Source organism: Canis lupus, chromosome 14 (assembly GCF_011100685.1).
Source record: "Canis lupus familiaris isolate Mischka breed German Shepherd chromosome 14, alternate assembly UU_Cfam_GSD_1.0, whole genome shotgun sequence".
Taxonomy (NCBI): domain Eukaryota; kingdom Metazoa; phylum Chordata; class Mammalia; order Carnivora; family Canidae; genus Canis; species Canis lupus.
The window spans coordinates 25,858,175-25,875,862 of NC_049235.1; the positions used below are offsets into that span (position 1 = coordinate 25,858,175).

The window sequence follows — 17,688 nt, forward strand, 5'->3', positions numbered from 1 at the left end:
ATGTATATTGAGAATGAGAAATAAACCTTTATTGCTGCAAGTCACCAAATTTAAGAGTATTTTGTTACTGTAGCCTAATTTAGCCTACTAAATAAAGAATTTGGCACTGAAAGTGTTTTGGTATATAATAAAAATCCTAAAATATAGTATTGGATTCAGGTTCCAACAACAAGTAACAAGGTAACTGTTACAGGCAGCTGGAAAGATAGCAATTATGTTATACTGTGCTGCAACATTTGATGAAATTGTTCTCAATTAATTGGAAGGCAGTTAATGTCTCATAAATTCATAGGTTTCAGTGAAATGGTAGGCAAAGGGTATGTTAGAGGGATGTGTCCATTACTATTGGCAACAGTTGACAAGGTAATACAATAAAGAGATGGGCTCAGGAAATAATTGGTCAGCTTACAAGCTTCAATGACAGAGAATGGAGCATCTAGAAATTTAGAGACTTGCAGAGTTAGAAAATCTGGCTGATACTTATCTTCAGCTGTATAAGATAAAACTAAGACTGATGTTTAGTCAAAAAGGTTAATTAAAATCTCAAGATAATGACCCAATCAAGAATGTAGCCATCACACCTTTATTCAAACACCTCAATAAACTAAGATGTGTCAGTAAATTCTCTCAACTGAACAACTTGAAATTCTGGACAAAGAGATAAGGGTGTAGCTAAAGTGACGAAATTAAACCTAGAGAAAGGAGGTGTGACTAAAAATAAATGTGAATATAGCCACTGGTATCAAATAAAAGAGAAATAGACAAAATACTGTTAAAAACAAAACCAAATCCATCAGCTTTCGTTAAAGACATTGTGACTGAGATGTGAAATGACACCTGGACTCCCAGTGTTCTGGAGATGAAAAGCAGGTTTGAGAGATGTACTCATCTTCCAAGGATGGCCTATTCTCTAATGTCTCCTTTATTTTTTTTAAAGATTTTATTTTATTATTTATTCATGAGAGACACAGAGAGAGAGGCAGAGACACAGGCAGAAGGAGAAGCAGGCTCCACGCAGGGAGCCCAACATGGGACTTGATCCCTGGTCTACAGGATCAGGCCCTGGGATGAAGGCGACGCCAAACCGCTGAGCCACTGGGGGCCCTCTGATGTCTCCTTTAGATGGTACTAGGGCAAAGCTTCCTAAAGGGTGAGACAGGAGCCACAGAGAAGAGTAGACTGGAACTAACCTCCAAACTGCAAAATCAGGACCTACTCAAGGAATATTCTACACTTTCAGTCAATAGCAATTTCTGCTTTGTGAGATTTCAGGACCAGGGTGTGCCTCCCATTCTTTTTTTTTTTTTAATAGGATCACTCATGGTGGTTATACAGCCCCTGTTCCACCATTGTATTTTGTATGTTGTGGGGTAAATAACTCTGCTATTTCATAGGTCTCCAAATTAAGAGGAGACATAGCCAGAACAGAGACTACAGCAACACTCATAGATTATGGGCTTTAAGCTGGGAATAATGACCATGCAGGATTTTTTAGATAATTTCCCTTGGTGAGGAGGGTGAAAGAGGAAAAGAGAAAGATCTGAATGACTGTAATCAGAAGGGCCATCAGAAGTGGTAGATTGTCTTTTGTTCAAAATATTTAATGTCCTTACTGGGAAAAGATTGTCTTTGATCTCCCTGTTGATAAGTTTTGTCAGATGACTTGATTAGGGCAATAAATGCAAAAGTAAAAGTACTGGCAAAACAGGAAGAAATAAGACTTTGGGGCCTATGAAGAACTTAATGAGGATTATGACCTTTGTAGAATGATCAGGCCAAAAGAGAGGAAGATTTATATTCCATATGGATGAAATAACCTGAATAAGGCAGAAGAAATAAAACTTCATAGTGTAAGTACATAATATGTATAAGAGATCGAGATGAATTCAGTGTTAGAAGCTTTGGTTCCATAGGGAAGGGTTATGGAAAATGAAACAGAATAGGTTAATCCAGATTTTCAAGAATTTTAGATTTGTAACTTGATCCTTTAGGTAGTGAAGATTCCTAAAGGCTTTGTATCTAAACACAGGATATAAATGGTTGTGTCTTATAATTTTTGGAAAATTAAACCATGCACCTATATCTTCAAAATAGAATTTATTTTAGAATAGCTATATTTTATTCTTCGTCTATTGCTATTTATTATCTCAAAATTTCTATCTTCTCTATGAATCCATTCATTCATTAAACATATATTAAACACATAAAAACAACTACAAGCCATATTATCTCAATAAATGAATTGGAACTATTTTTTACTATTTCACTCTGAGACTTGTGCCCTCTAGATTTCTTTCTTGTTCCTTTGTTTGATTTAATTTTGTGAATAATTTTAAAAATACAAAAATGTATAGATAATAGTTGTCTAAATTAAATGTAAGTTCTGTGAATAGCTCTAAAAAAGCCTAAGCAGTATATTAACAGCACCGCCCAAAAGGATTTCTCTTGCAGAGTTTCTCTGAAAATTCAAGCCTAGAAAATGCTGGAAGGTATGTGCTTATGTGTTATTAATGTGACAGTAAAGAAGTGACTTCTTTAGAGAGGAATAATTTGATAAGTGAGCCATGGAATATGATAATATCAATGCAAATTGAAGGCAGAATCTTATAGTTTTTATTCTGTTTGCATTTAGGCATTTAATTATTTTTCTAGCAGATAAATTGACAACTGTAGTTGTTTTTCTGATAACACAAATACAAATTATACCTTCACTTGTTAATGAAAATTCTGCAGCTATCCTTAATCTAAAAATAAATATGTTCCTCCATTAGTATTATGGTTATTTAGCATAAACTGTATTTAATTATAAAATTTCTATTAGAAAAATGAAAACATATTTTGGTCTGTGAAAGTTTACTTTCACCATTGTCAATCTCAAAGCTTCACATACTGTCATTAGTTTAAATTAAATACCTGAAGAACTTTATGTACAATATTCAATGAACACTAAAAAGTAAAGAAACTCTAACAATGTATTTATGTATTAAAGATTTATTTATTTGAGGGGATCCCTAGGTGGCTCAGCGGTTTGGCACCTGCCTTTGGCCCAGGGCGTGATCCTGGAGTCCTGGGAACGAGTCTCAAATCGGGCTCCTTGCATGGAGCCTGCTTCTCCCTCTGCCTGTGTCCCTGCATCTCTCTCTCTCTCTCTCTCTCTCTCTGTGTGTGTGTGTGTGTGTGTCTCATGAATAAATGGATAAAATATTTTAAAAAATAAAGATTTATTTATTTGTGAGAGAAAGAGAGTGAGAGAGCACATGAGCACAAAAGTGGGTGGAGGCATAGAGGGAGGAGAAAATCTGAAGCAGACTCCTGACTGAGTTTGGAGCCCGACCAGGGCTGGATTCCACAACCCTGAGATCGTGACCTGAGCTGAAATCAAGAGTCTGACATTTAACTGACTTAGCAAAACTGCATATTTACAATTTTTGGAAAATTAAACCATACACCTAGATCTTCAAATTAGAAATTTTTTTAAATAGCTATGTTCTATTCTTCTTCTATTGTTATTTATTATTTCTGAAATTTCTATCTTCTCTATGAATCCATTCATTCATTCATTAAACATATATTAAGTGCCCACTATCTATTGCTCCTCATGCTGAGTGTTTAGGATAAGAAGAATAACACATTGCTGTCTTTCTTCAACATCTTCAGGTCTAACGGGACCAGGAATATAATTATTACAAAGCTTTATGACAAATGCTACAATAGACACTGATATAAGACTTAGGTTACTGGATATATAGTGTCCTAACCAAGATCAAGAATATTAATTCATCTTTGGAAATGTTACGTCTGGGATACCTCTGAAATATCCAATTAGAGGTGTTCTGAAGGATGGAAGAAACATCACTCTTCAACCCAAGAGAGAAGTTTGGTCTCGAGGTACAATTTAAAAGAAAAGAGGATATAGGAGACAGGTACTGGGAACTAATGAGCTTCTCCATGAAAAATGTGTGTGAAGGGAAGTATAATGAGAAGAGGGTTAATGCTAAAACCCTAGAGAACTTGAACAAAATGGGGACCAGGCCAGGAGGGAGGAGTCAGAATAGCAAAGTTAGATCAAGTCAGAAATGGAGGCAGATAAATAATATTTTATATCAGGGTTTAGCCCAAGAAACAGAACTTCTAGGAAATATACATACATAATAAGGAATTTATTATAAGGGATTGACATTATGCAATTGCGAGAGTGGTAGCTTATTGCAGTCTGAAGTCAACAGGGGAGGCAGTCAGTAAGGGAAGCAGAACATGAAGTGCAGAAGCAGAGATACATTAGAAGGATAGGTGGAACCTATGAGGACAGAGACTCCCAGAGAGACACTCTGTCCTTTGTCCCAGAATTAGATATAAACCTAGTTCAGGAATATAGAAACTGAAGGAGGAATTTGACAAGAAAAGGAAAACTAGGAGATGACCTAGGGGAGTCTCATGCATTCTAGACATACTCCTCCTTCCCTTCATTGAGTTGTAGTATCCCAATTTCCCCTTGCTAGTCAAAATCAACCACCCAAGCTAATAGAGTAATGGAGTTTTCTTCTCTTGCAATTATGACTTCTAGACCAGCAAAGCCACAGTTGCAGGGGTAGTAATTTTACTAGTGGATCAAAGAGAACCCCTTCCAAATTTCCTTTCACTACTGTCCTTCAGGGTCAATCCAGAGTGGGACTATAGTGCTACAGCTCTCTACTTTGGAACATTGTTGGCATTTTATACAGAACCATCTGTAGACCAGGCTCAAATGTCTTTCTTAGTTAATTGGTCATAGGCAATGCTCTATACCATAGGTGCAGGTGGGTTGAGAGGGAGTATAGAACATGGGTATGCAACTTACACTTTGAGGATCTGCTCAAATCCATCTGATAATGGTTTCTATTTGGTGATGCAGTGCATACTCAATCTTATAGCTTTGTTGGTCAGATAAGCCCTAGTTCATGATAGATAACTGAGGTAGCATGATAATTTGCTTCCAGCACCAGCAGATCTACTAGGTTATACATCTCAGTTGAAGAACAATTTGCATGGGAGCTTAAACCTGTTGCAGGACCCAGTCCAAAACTAGCAGCTTTTCAGGTTGCTCAGCAAATGGATCACACAGATGAGGTAAACGTTACCTCCAAAATCTAAGGAGTCTCACATAGTGGAAAGCATTGTTGTGATAAGCTGAGCCACATGCAATAATCTGTCCGTCACTTTGAAAGAGCTATGTTGACATGTCCCAGACCACTGGAACTATAGAAATTTCACTGAGGTGACAGAAAACTAATTTTTGGTCAGATTTACTTCTCACCATCTGGCCTATAGTTATGTTACCTACATCCTAAGTAGTTGTTATTTCTTTCTTACTAGTTCTAATCAACATGACACCATCAATGTAACTGACCAACATGAATTTCTGTGGAATAAAGAGATATATCTAGGGCTGCAGAGTTTATGTATCCATGAGGTAAGAGAGTCAAAGTGTATTACTTATCTACAGAAAGCAAACTACTTTTGTTGGTCTTTAATAACAGCTAAAGACATGAAAAGCATTCACTAGTCCAAAATTAAGGTGCCAGCAGATTTGGTCCCTAGATTGAGAACAATGTTAGGGAGTTTGCTTATGATTTGTCGCTTAAAAATCTGATGGGTTAAAAAAGAACAGAAGGTATCACTTATGCATTTTTGTTTGTTTGAAAGCTCCTCTGTAGCTTTTGAGTTGATGACATGAAACCTGTCTCTAACTAACCTTATTTGTCTCTGTAACATCCAATATTGTACATTTTATGATGTTGCTCCACTGATGCTGTCTTTGCCCATCTGCTTTGCTTTCTTGGGACTTGCCCCTTGTGAAACACAGCTCCTTTTATGCATTTTTCAGTGCATATGAATGACTGCTATTCATATGCACAGACAAATAATTAAATAGCTTGTTTGAGAGATCTGTCTAATAAACTGCTACTATAGCAAATGTTGAAGTACTTACCTCTCACTTTTGTCTTTTCTTCATATACAATAAAAACTGATAACATTTCAGTGTCATGTAAATTTTTTTAAAAGCTTTGTTACTATGTGAATGAATGGTGAAAACACTGTTCTTGAAAAAAAAATCCAGACATATGAGATCACACATTTTTTATTCCATTTATATGAAATATCAAAAAAAAAAAAGAAATATCTAGAATAGGCAAATCCATAGAGATGGAAATTAAATTAGTGATTGCCAGGGCTAGGAATAGGGGAAATTAGGAATGACTGCTAATGAGTACAAGGTTTCTTTCTCGAGTAAGTAAATATTCTAGAATTAGATAGTGGTAATTGGTGTACAACTTTTGAATATGCTAAAAACTGCTGAATTTTACACCATGAAAGGGTGAGTTTTATGGTATGTGAATTATATCTCAGTAAAGCTGTTATAAAAACTCAGCCCTGGGATTCCTGGGTGGCTCAGGAGTTGAGTGTCTGCCTTCAGCCCAGGGTGTGATCTTGGAGACCTGGAATCAAGTCCCACATCCGGCTCCCTGCATGGAGCCTGCTTCTCTCTCTGCCTGTGACTCTGCCTCTGTGTGTGTGTGTCTCTCATGAATAAATAAATAAAATCTTTAAAAATAAATAAGTAAATAAGTAAATAAATAAATAAATAAAATAAAAACTCAGCCCTGATTAAGCGCCTTTTAAAATTTCTAATTCTTTAAAGGTTTATTTATTTATTTTAGAGAGAGAGGGTGCAGAGCAGTGGGGGAGAGGGGCAAAGGGAGAGGGAGAAATTCTCAGGCGGATTTACCCCACTGGGGTCAATCTCTGATGGCAGATCACGACCTGAGCCAAAACCAGTAGTTAGATGATTAACGGGCCGAGCTACCCAAGGCGCTCCAAGTACCTTTTTTAAAAAAGGTAATCTTGTGATATCTAGAGAGATGATTGACTGGCTAAGGTACATAGATGAGATGATAATTTATTTTCATGATATTCTTGTGCATTTAAAATTTTATACTATGTATACATACTAGCTATGATAAATTAATTTAAAATCCTTTCAATATTATTATTTGTTAAATATGTTGAAAGTTTTTATTCATGTAATACTAGAGTAGATCCTTGCTGCCTAAATCCTGGAAGAAAATCCTATAGTCAGTACATTTTACATAATTTGAAAAGGATGATTATCAATGATACCCTTTATTACAAAACATTGAAGGGCTTTTAGAAGTTCCTAAATACCCAAAGTTGCAGTTAAGAACTTTTTTTTTTTTTTTTTTTTTTTTTAATGATAGTCACACAGAGAGAGAGAGAGAGAGGCAGAGACATAGGCAGAGGGAGAAGCAGGCTCCATGCACCAGGAGCCCGATGTGGGATTCGATCCCGGGTCTCCAGGATCGCGCCCTGGGCCAAAGGCAGGCGCTAAACCGCTGAGCCACCCAGGGATCCTCTGCAGTTAAGAATTCTAATTCAACCTGTGGTTCAGAAGAGGTTTGATTTCCCTGAGGGCAGTGTAGAGCTTTTAACTGGGAAGGTGGCCACAGAAGTCTGTGTGCTATTAGTAGGGCAAAGTCTCTCTGTTACAAACTCCTAGGAGGCCTTGCTGTGCAGAGGGCTTGCTATAGTGTGCTGTGATTCATCATGAAGAGTGGGGCCAAAGGCTATGAGGTCTTGGTATCTAGGAAACTCCAAGGACAGAGAGCTAAATCCATGATGTTGGTGCATGATCTGATGATTCACAGTGGGGACCCTATTAACTGTTATGTTGACACTGCTATACCATATGCTGCTCAGATAGAGTGTGCTGGGCATCAAAGGGAAGATCTTGCTTCCTTGGGGCCCAAGTGGTAAGACTGGTTCTAAAAAGCCCCCGTCTAATCCTATGAGCACTGTGGAACCCAAAGATGAGATATTGCTTACCACCCCCATCTTGGAACAGAAGGATGATATGGCCTTCTGCTCTGGGCCAGATATGGCCAGAGCAGCCTGCTATGTTGCAGCTAGTACTCTCAGCATAACAGAGTCTCCATGGCAGCTGGATCTGGAGTCTGGATTTTGCTCTGTAAAGACCTTTAATAAAACTTTTTGAAGAGGGATCCCTGGGTGGCTCAGCGATTTGGCGCCTGCCTTTGGCCCAGGGTGCAATCCTGGAGTCCTGGAATCGAGTTCCACGTCGGGCTCCCGGCATGGAGCCTGCTTTTCCCTCCTCCTGTATCTCTGTGCCTCTCTCTCTCTATGTCTATCATAAATAAATAAGTAAATCTTAAAAAAAAAAAAACACATTTGAAGGAAAAAAAAAGACAATCTATTTCTAGGAATTTCTCTTATAGAAACTTAGATGCTAGCTTTTGGAGTATCCATTTCCCTTTTAGATAATTCAGCATAATTCCTCTCAGTGAATCTAGGAAGAGAGTAGAATGTCTGGTTTTCTAACTTCAGAAGTAAGACAATCCTTAGCATGCTTCATGTTTAAAGTAGATTGAAAATTAAGTTCTCAAAGTAGAGCTGGCCAAATAATTAAGTTGCTAGGTTTTTAACTGGAGGAATAACAGGTCTGAAAGCCAGTGAGGAGTATTAAGGATCAGATATGGCCTCTGGATATAGAGAAAATGACTTGTGGGAGGCTGAGTGGCCTCCAGCTGAGAGGGCTATAGGGTAACTTTCCATTTTAGACAAGGAGATACATGAATGATCATTGAAAAGGGAAAGGGTATACTGAGTAGGTTTTAAAATTTTGGGATGTAAGTTTTTACAGCACTGTGGAAAGGTTTGAGGGGGCACAAAGCAGTGGTAGTTTGGGTCACAGGACTAGAGATTCTTAGAGATTGGAAGAGTTGGTTTACATTTTTAGGAGGGATAAGGAACACAGAAAGAAGAGGTTGCAATATAAATTGTGTAACTACTGTTATGGTGGAATGTCCTGGGGCATTAGAAGTAGCCCAGCTTTTGGGGAATCTAATTAGCCAAGCTTTCCTAGCCCTGAGCATTTGCACATGATCTTTCCTTGGTCCGGAAACACTCATAGCTCCTTTTCTCCCCTTCCAGGGCAGTTCAGACTATGATTGGCTCCATTAACTTTCTCCAGGAAGCTTACCCTGAGCTCCTTCTCTTCTCTTAGCCTGTGTACTCTTTCTCTGGTAGCTTGTTTCACAATATACAGCAATTGTTTGACCAGTTTGTATCCTTACCTGTATTTTAAGTTCTGGAAGGGAAAAAACAGCTGTCTTGCAGACGGTCCAGCCTCTATGTAATCATTCTATAAATTATACTACTCTGTAGTAAATATTTACTATTTTTTTCAAATTTGATAAGATTCATTCCAGTTTACAAAATAATTCAACGTGTTTCTTTAGCGTAAGCTCCAATATTTCATTATAAGATTTGACTCCTACACATTTATTTTCCCATGTCACAAATGCTGCCACTCTATGTTTATGTGTGGAATAAACTAATGAACTGAATCAACTTCATCCAAATCTTTCTCTGTCCTTGATGCATAAGTTTTTGAGAAGTGTTAGTACTAGTCAGATCCTAACATTTTAATACTATTTAAAAATATTTAACCTGTACATAAATAAATGTGGTGTTTGAAACTTGTTGAACGACTGCTTTATCCAGCTGTACATACTGACCTGAGTTTTTATGGGTTTAAAAATCCATCTTAAATATAAAAAATAGTGAAAGGGAATAAAGGGGAAAGGAGAAAAAATAAGTGGGAAATATCAGAAAGGGAGACAGTACATGAAAGACTCCTAACTCTGGGAAACGAACTAGGGGTGGTGGTACGGGAGGTGGGGGTGGGTGGAGGTGGGGGTGACTGGGTGGCGGGCACTGAGGGGGCACTTGACGGGATGAGCACTGGGTGTTATTCTGTATGTTGACAAATTGAACACCAATACAAAATAAATTTATTAAAAAAATAAAAATCCATCTTAAAAAAATATTTCCTCGAAGTGGATGCAAGGCATTATTTCACATTCACGTGGACACACATCCTAGGTAATAAATATGCGATATACTGGTGAAATGGAGTATTTTCTCCCAGAGGTATTCTTTCTCTTAGTAAAATTAAACACTTTTGTTTATGTGGAATGACTGCCCACAGTACACTCGTAATAACACTTAATATAAAAAAAAATAATGCTTTTCCCCCCACTGTTAGTTGTGATTTTTTTTTTTCAGTTGTGATTTTCAAAGCGGCAACCAAAGTCTAATGCGATTCTCACATTTTCTCTCTTTCAGGAAATAAAATATTCGCACGTACCAAGATCTTTAAAACGATGCAACTTATAGAAGCAGCAGGTAGAGTGTTGTTGTCGGTATTATGTTTTCGGTAGTAACTTAAGCTAGCAACGTCCCTTTGTGTAAAGTGTGCTAGGAGGAACTCCTTAAGAAACGAAAACCTGGAGCAAGCCTGGGCTTCCCACGGGTTTGGCGGGGGGAGCCTCGGGCGCGGGTGGGAAGAGCCGCTCAGCCCGGGAGAGCTCTCTGCGGCCGCTCCTCGGCTCCGCTCGGCTCCCGCTCGGCTCCCGCTCGGCTCCCGCTCGGCTCCCGCTCGGCTCCGCTCGGCTCCCGCTCGGCTCCCGCTCGGCTCCCGCTCGGCTCCTCCCGCCGGAGCGACCGAGGGCGGCGGCGAGTCCGGCGCACGCGCGCACGCGCTCACGCCCCTTGCTGTTCTCACGGCCGCGCTCTACCTTGTGTTTTCACTTCCTTCTCCTCAGAGCTGTATCCGGGTCGTTGCTTTCTCTATTGTCTCAGGCAAACGGCCTCGGACTTTGCAAATTCTGGGTCTTTCGTGGCTTCGGGTGCAGGCTAATAAAGTTTTTCTTTCTTTTATTTATTTATTTATTATTATTATTTTTTTTCTAACAGTTTTAACGAAGGACACTAACTCCCCAGGGCTGCCGGGGCCTGGGGGCGCCTCTGGCAGGGGAGCGCCGTGGGAAGGGGCGCGAGCGGCCGGGGCCGGTTCGGCGAGGATTAGGGGGCGGGGTGGGGGGGGCGGGAGGGGGTCTCAAGGCTGCGGTAGACTCGCCCGGGTCCGGTCGGCGGCGCCGCCGATTTTAAGTAGCATCTTTGGATCGGTTTCCGCGGTTTCAGCCCCGACCTCAGCGCTGCCTGGGCTCTCGCAGCCTCTCCCTAGGTGTCCTCCAAACGACCACCTCACGGATTCCTTAGTAAGTGTGTCGGAGGCCTCCGCCGGGAGAAAGGTGCATTTCAGCCCTTGTGGAAGCCGGGGCCTGTGGGAGCAGGGGAGGGGGGAGGGGGGCGCAGGGCTCTGCTGGGAGCCGGACCTTCCGTGGGCGCTTCCCTTCGTCAGTCCGCAGGAACGAGCAAGGCTGCTTCTATTTCCTGGGCTCCGCGTTTTCTTTCCTGTGGACTGTCCCCGCGTCCAAGTGAGGGATCGTGAACGAGTGGCAGGAACCCGACAGGATGTTACGGGGCGGGGGGGGGGGGGTCACCTTAGATGTTGGCCGCCCTGGTGTCGCCTTTGCCACGCCCCAGCCCCGACCCAGCCCCGACCCAGCGGCTGCTGGCCAGCCCGCCCCAAGCTCCCCGCACCTCTTGCTGAGAACTGAATTAGACAAAGATTCCCTGCACGAGGTCATCTGCCCCCCCCCCCCCCCCCCCCCCCCAGCATCACGGCTGTCCTCTGTGCTGGGCGTGATGAGTAATGACGATGTAATGTTTTTCTCTTAACAGTGGATCGCAGCTCCAAGAGGAGGCAGGTGAAGCCTTTGGCAGCTTCTCTGCTAGAAGCTCTCGATTATGATAGTTCAGATGACAGTGATTTTAAAGTGGGAGATGCCTCAGGTAAATGTTTCCTTTTCTTCTTCCCTTTTCCCAGCTTTCTGGAAGTTGGGCTTATTTTCAGACTTTTTTTTTTTTTTAAATGGGTTTTGATGAAAATGCCAATTGAAAAAGTTAAAGCACATACACTTCCTTTAGTCTGTCCATTTGATTTCCCACATTTCCCCAAGATCCTTTCACTAGTGATCTCTAAGATCACTAGATCCCATCATTGCTTCTGTTTATATGGATTCTCCGATAATTAGCAGGCAGAAAAGAACTTCTACTACAGATACCAAAGCGTTTTCTCTACCTCCTCAAAGATCTATTGATGCTTACTTTATGGATAGAGGGGAAAAAATAGGTATCTCGAAGTCATTTAATATCCTGAGGGTAATGTGAGCTATGAACAGCTCATAAGCAGGCTTCTTTATTCAGATCACTTGGCATTCTCTGAGGGGAGTTTTGCCTTTTTGCCTATTATTAGCATCCTTACCAGAATAAAATTGCCCAGAGCAATAAGTTATACTTTGTGGTATGTGTTGGACTTTGTGGATTGGGCCTCTCAAAAATCTCTAAAGTACAAAGATAGATGTTTGCTCATTTTATTTTGTGATTTTTAAAAGCAATACACTTATTTTAAAAGCTCATATGTTTACATTGTACAAGGTTGGGAAACAGAAAAATATGGTTTTCCATGGTATCTTCCGTCTATTGTACTTCATATATATAGATATACATATATGTATAATTTTAATTGGAGGAATCTGAGAAATGCATACAAATTGTGTTTAAATATTTTATGTGAAAAATACTAATACATGAACTATAAAATTACTTAGAATTTTGTCCCTTTCTGATGGAAATTTAAATAAAAAGAGAAATTAAAGCCTTTTCAGTTTCATCCCTTTAATAATGTTAAAGTATTCATTCCTCCAGAGAGTTTTCTATGTTTAGTCATCATATAGCTCTCCTTTCCTCTGGTTTTTCTTTTTTTTTTTTAACTCCTGTTAGAGATGGTAGGTGATGAAATTAGGTTGTGTTGTTTCTGTTATTAGTTTAAATAGTATCAACAAGTAGAATTTGCATGGTGATTTACTGAGAACTTTTTATTTCCATAATCTCATTTAACTTTTATAATAGCTTAGTGAAGGAGATAATATTTTACAGATAACAGGGGACTCGGTTTAAAGAACTTGCATGAAGTCACTTAGGCCATAATGGATGTGATCCATGTCTTTTGACTCCAAAATTTAACGATCTTTTTGCTGCTTAGATCCTAAAAGTAAATTGATGTAATCTTAAACTGAAACTACTTGGTTGTTGTGACTAATGAGGTCACTCCCAACAATCAAAAGTTAAGTTTATCTTGATTAATCGTCTTTTAACCTTTGCTTCTCAGCTGCTTTCTCTCCTGTTTAGTCAATTCACTGATGTTTGGTACTTCCAAAGAAAGGAAAGAAAGGGAAAGGAAAGGAGGTAAAATCCAAAACTATTTAAGTTCTCTTGGTGAGAATCTTGGTAGTTAATATTTTGGTGAGAATGTGGTTTTGGTCAAGATTAACTGTGGCAAGTTTTTGGGTTTCAGAAGTTATGACTTATTTGAATACCATTATGCAAAACTCAGACTAAGTATTCCATATTTTTTTCTTCTGTGACAATAAATCTGACTTTGTAGATTTTTTTTCTTTTTATTGAGATGTAGTCATTCACAGGTATCACTTCTCTTTACAAAGGTCAAAGCTTCTAATGATGCAAACTGCTTTCTCAAGATAATTTTTGGTATGAAGCTAAGTAGAAATTCCTGATTTTATTAAATCTTAATCAGAGTTAATGGGAATTATCAGTTATATGTGAAAACTGACAGGATGAGTTTTGTTATGCTGATAATTTTTAAAGAAATCTCTCCAAAGTACTAAAAAATGCATACCTTCTATTCTCTCTTGTCATCATATCTAATCTGTTCTATTTGTAATTTACTTCCTTGGCCCCTGTGCAGTTCTTGTTATGCTACTATAAAGGAGATTATAGTAGAAAATGATTTTGTTTAAAATAGTAGAAATTGAATCCTATTTTCCCTTCTTGGTTAAGATTCATTGGTGTCCCCCATGGTTAACATGGTGGCTTACTCTTGATTACCAGTGTTTCCTGTTTGAATCCTTTCTTTGCCTGAGGTAATTGGACTCTTACAGGAGATAAAACAGACTTATCACTGGTTTTCAGTCATGTCAGAGTTGTGGAATCCCAACCCTACATATGAATAGATTAAACTGGAGGTGGAGAAATGGCAGTAGCTGTATCATCAGTCTGATCAAAGCCTCTTTCAAAACTGTCTAAAGATGACTTCTTGAGTGAACTACTAACTCCTTTAGAACTTGATGTTAAAATGATTAGATTGGTTGGCCTTAATTTGTAACAGTTTTGTGCATCACTTCTCTTCATTTTGAGATTAGAAATTATGACTACAAAGCTTCCTATTTCTGTTTGTCTTTAAGAACATAGATAATTCTGAGAGATTATATTCAACACATTTGCAGATAAACATAATTTTATTCATGTGTTTCTCAGGTAATAGAAAAAGGTAAATATTGCTCAAAAAATGACCTGTCAGTAAAATTTTCAAGTGATCATTGATGGTTAATAACTATAAGCCTCTGCCTTTAGAAGAATATAAACTGAAAATAGATCTTTTCTTTTATCTTTAATGTGAAATTAATTAAATTTCTCATTTTTTGATTGTGGACATGGTATAACCATATTAGAATTGTGGTGATAACCACCAGAAGAACCGTATTTGGAAATGTTAAATTGAACCACATGAAATTACCAATTTAAGATTATTGGCAGTTTCTTTGGCAGTTTCATCGTTTGATCTAGTTAAAGTGGTTATATTTGAGATTTGGTCCTAGAATTGGGGTTAGATTACATTTAGTTATCTGATATATAAGTGGAATATTTTTCAAGATGAGTGCATGTATTGCTTTTATTAAATAAGACAAAATAGCAGTGCTGTGTCCCCTCTAACCTGCTGGCCAAAGTAAGATGATTAACTTTAGATCTTGAGTCTTAGTTTAGATAGGCCAGATTGCTAGAAAATTAACTAGAAGAGTCAGGATGAGACTTTGGTAGTATTTTGTACTTAAATTCACAAAGAGATGTGATAATATTGGAAAAATTAAATTAACAATACAAGGCATGATTGATTATTTGTGTAGTTCAAGTCAAGGAATAGTCACTTTAGACTGGATTTATCTAGAACATTTCATTGAGGAGGTAAGTTGAACTAGGAACTAAAAAAGAAGCAATCTAGGTGAGGGAAACATTAAGTTTAGAAGTGTAGGGGCTGGTAAATATCATTTATATTTGGGAATCAGGAATGAGTAAAAGAATAAAAGAGATTCTCCTGGGCAAGTATAATGAGGTCAGGTTAAGGCCTTATATTGCTAGACCAGGGTTTCCCAATCTTGGCACTATTGGCATTTGGTGTTCTATAATTCTTTGTATTGGAGGCTTGTCCTGTTTACTGTACAATGTGTAGCAACATCTGTTTTCTACTTACTAAATGCCATTAGCATCTTCCCTTTCTGTCCCCCACCATGGCAACCATTCGTTGTCTAGACATTGCCAATGTTCTCTGTGGGACAGAATTCAAAATTGTTCTTACTTGAGAATCACTGATCTGGATTCATTCAGAAAATGATAAATGACACAGTTGGAACTAGAGATGAGGAGTAGAGGATAAGTTGTGTTGATTGATTAGCTTTTTTAAAAAGAGAAAATACAGGATTAGTCAAAAATGGCCGCAAAGTGATAACTGAAGAAACCAGTAGATTGGTGATCTCTTATGTATTGTGTATATTTATAAATACTGATTACTATTGTACCAGATCAATGAAAAGAATAGTTAATTAAGGCCGGTGAACAAAGGTGATCCTTTACGTTGCAAAGCTAAAATAAAACTGAATTAAATCATACCAATTTTATTGTTTAATATTTATGAGGAAAACTTAAGCATTGAAAATTGTGAAGGAATTCTTAAAGATTATTTTTTTAATTCTGTATTGATAAAAAATTCCTTAAATTCTGTTAGTTGAAATAGCTATTGCTTGGAGAGATTTTGATATATTGTATATTTGAGAAAAGTTACCTTTTATTTAACTGAATAGAAAGGAGGGATTTCAATTTTAAAGGTTTTTTTTTCTTCTGAAAAAAATTTTATTGTAGTTAGAATTACTTCTTTTTTTTTTTTCTAGAATTCTCTTTTAATGCTAAGAAGTGTCTGACTTATTTAAAGTATTTGACTTCTTTCTCTTGTCTATTACTACCTTTTTTTAAAAAAAAGATTTAAGAGTACTGGACTTAGAACATGATACAGAGTCATTGTTTGAATTTGTAATAGACATTTTTCTTTGCAGCCTACAAAAATAGAATTATAGACAGCAAAAGACTCTGAGTTTTTCATTGTAATTTTTGTCAAGCTATGCTTGTACCTAATATTGTTTATTTCCATTCTTCAAGTGCATATATACCAAAAGAAATGATGACTAATCAGATGAAGAAGTTATTTTTCAGAAATCAAGGACAGATAAAATTTGATATATTCCTGATGCCTGCAGTTGGAGTATGGATAATGTATTATATTTGGAGAATGAAGGGTTGGGTAAGCTACTAGGATTTGGATTTGTGGAAAAATCTCAGATTCATCTAATAATAAAATTAACAGATGTAAAGCATTTGAATCTTTTTTCTTTTCAAATTGCTTTCTATCCAGACATGATTACAAAATAAAAACAATCAGGGTATCAATTTCCCCATGCTTTTTTTTTTTAAAAAAAGATTTATTTATTTTTTTTTTTTTTGAGAGAGAGTGCTTGTGTATGAATCAGAGGAGGGGCAGAGGGAGAGGGAGAGAAAATATCAAGTAGACTCCCCACTGAGGGCAGAGTCCTATTTGGGCTCGATTTCATGATCCATGAGATCATGAACTGAGCCTAAATCACCAGTTGATTACTTAACTGACTGAGCCACCCAGGCAACCCCCTTCATATTTTTAAAAATAATTGGCTTTGGCAACAGCAACGAAAACAAAAATCATAAAAATGCTTAACATTACGTAGAATTTACCAAGTAATAGCAAAGTTGGATTGGTCTCAGTTTTGATTAGGTACCCACATTTGTGCCCCAGTTAATCTTGCTTTTGTATCTACTGTTGTTTTTATTGGTAAAAATTATTAGGAATACTTTTTAGGTACTTTAAAAAACTATCTCTCTTAATTTTGGCCATCTCTTTTAATTATGGCATTGCTTGCAGAATGTTTCAATCTTCTGTAGTCAGTATGCACAGAGACTGTTTTTTGCCTTAGAAGTGTTTGGTCACCTTGGCTTGCTATTTTTAAAATTCTTATCTAAAAATGTCTATTATTATTATTATTATTTATTATATTACCAGAAATAGTTTCTTGGTAGGTTGGATTTAATTATGAATGGTATTTTTAAAAATCATAATTTTCTTAATGGTTTGTAGAACTATTGGACTGAAAAGAAGTACCTAGTTGTGGGTGATAGTGAATTCACACTCTTTGAAATTCAAGAAGCATACAAATCCAAATGTGTTTCCTGAGTTTGGTACCTACTTGTTTGATGGTAAAACCTAACTGGAAATGATAGTTTATTTGTAGTGTTTCCTTATCATACTTGTAAATATTTATACTTCTCACTGCAGACATGTGTTTGAGTATAGTGCCTTAGACCTCACTGGAAATTTTAGTGTAATATATTGTGTATGCACCATGCTACCCTTCTAAAATCTGAAAAAAATCAAAATTCTGAAAGCTATCTGGCTCTAGAAGTTTCAAGTAAGGGATTGTTGACCTATATGATATTGCTGGTGTCCTATCTAAGATGTGTGGGATTAGAGTGTTTTTTCATAGCAATTTT

General features: G+C 37.7%; 1 protein-coding gene across 7 annotated transcripts in view; it reads left to right on the top strand.

The window, feature by feature from the left end:
- Positions 1-10,957: 10,957 nt before the first annotated feature.
- PHF14 (PHD finger protein 14) overlaps positions 10,958-17,688 on the top strand; it is a 216,754-nt gene continuing 210,023 nt past the window's right edge. For all 7 annotated transcript variants that reach the window (XR_005369464.1, XR_005369467.1, XR_005369465.1 and 4 more), the window contains exons 1-2: positions 10,958-11,138; positions 11,665-11,775. Coding sequence is in view for 3 of the 7 variants with exons in the window: in XM_038556947.1 (XP_038412875.1) it covers position 11,138; positions 11,665-11,775 (112 nt within the window). In the remaining 4 variants the exon portion in view is untranslated. The remainder of the gene's footprint in view (positions 11,139-11,664; positions 11,776-17,688) is intronic.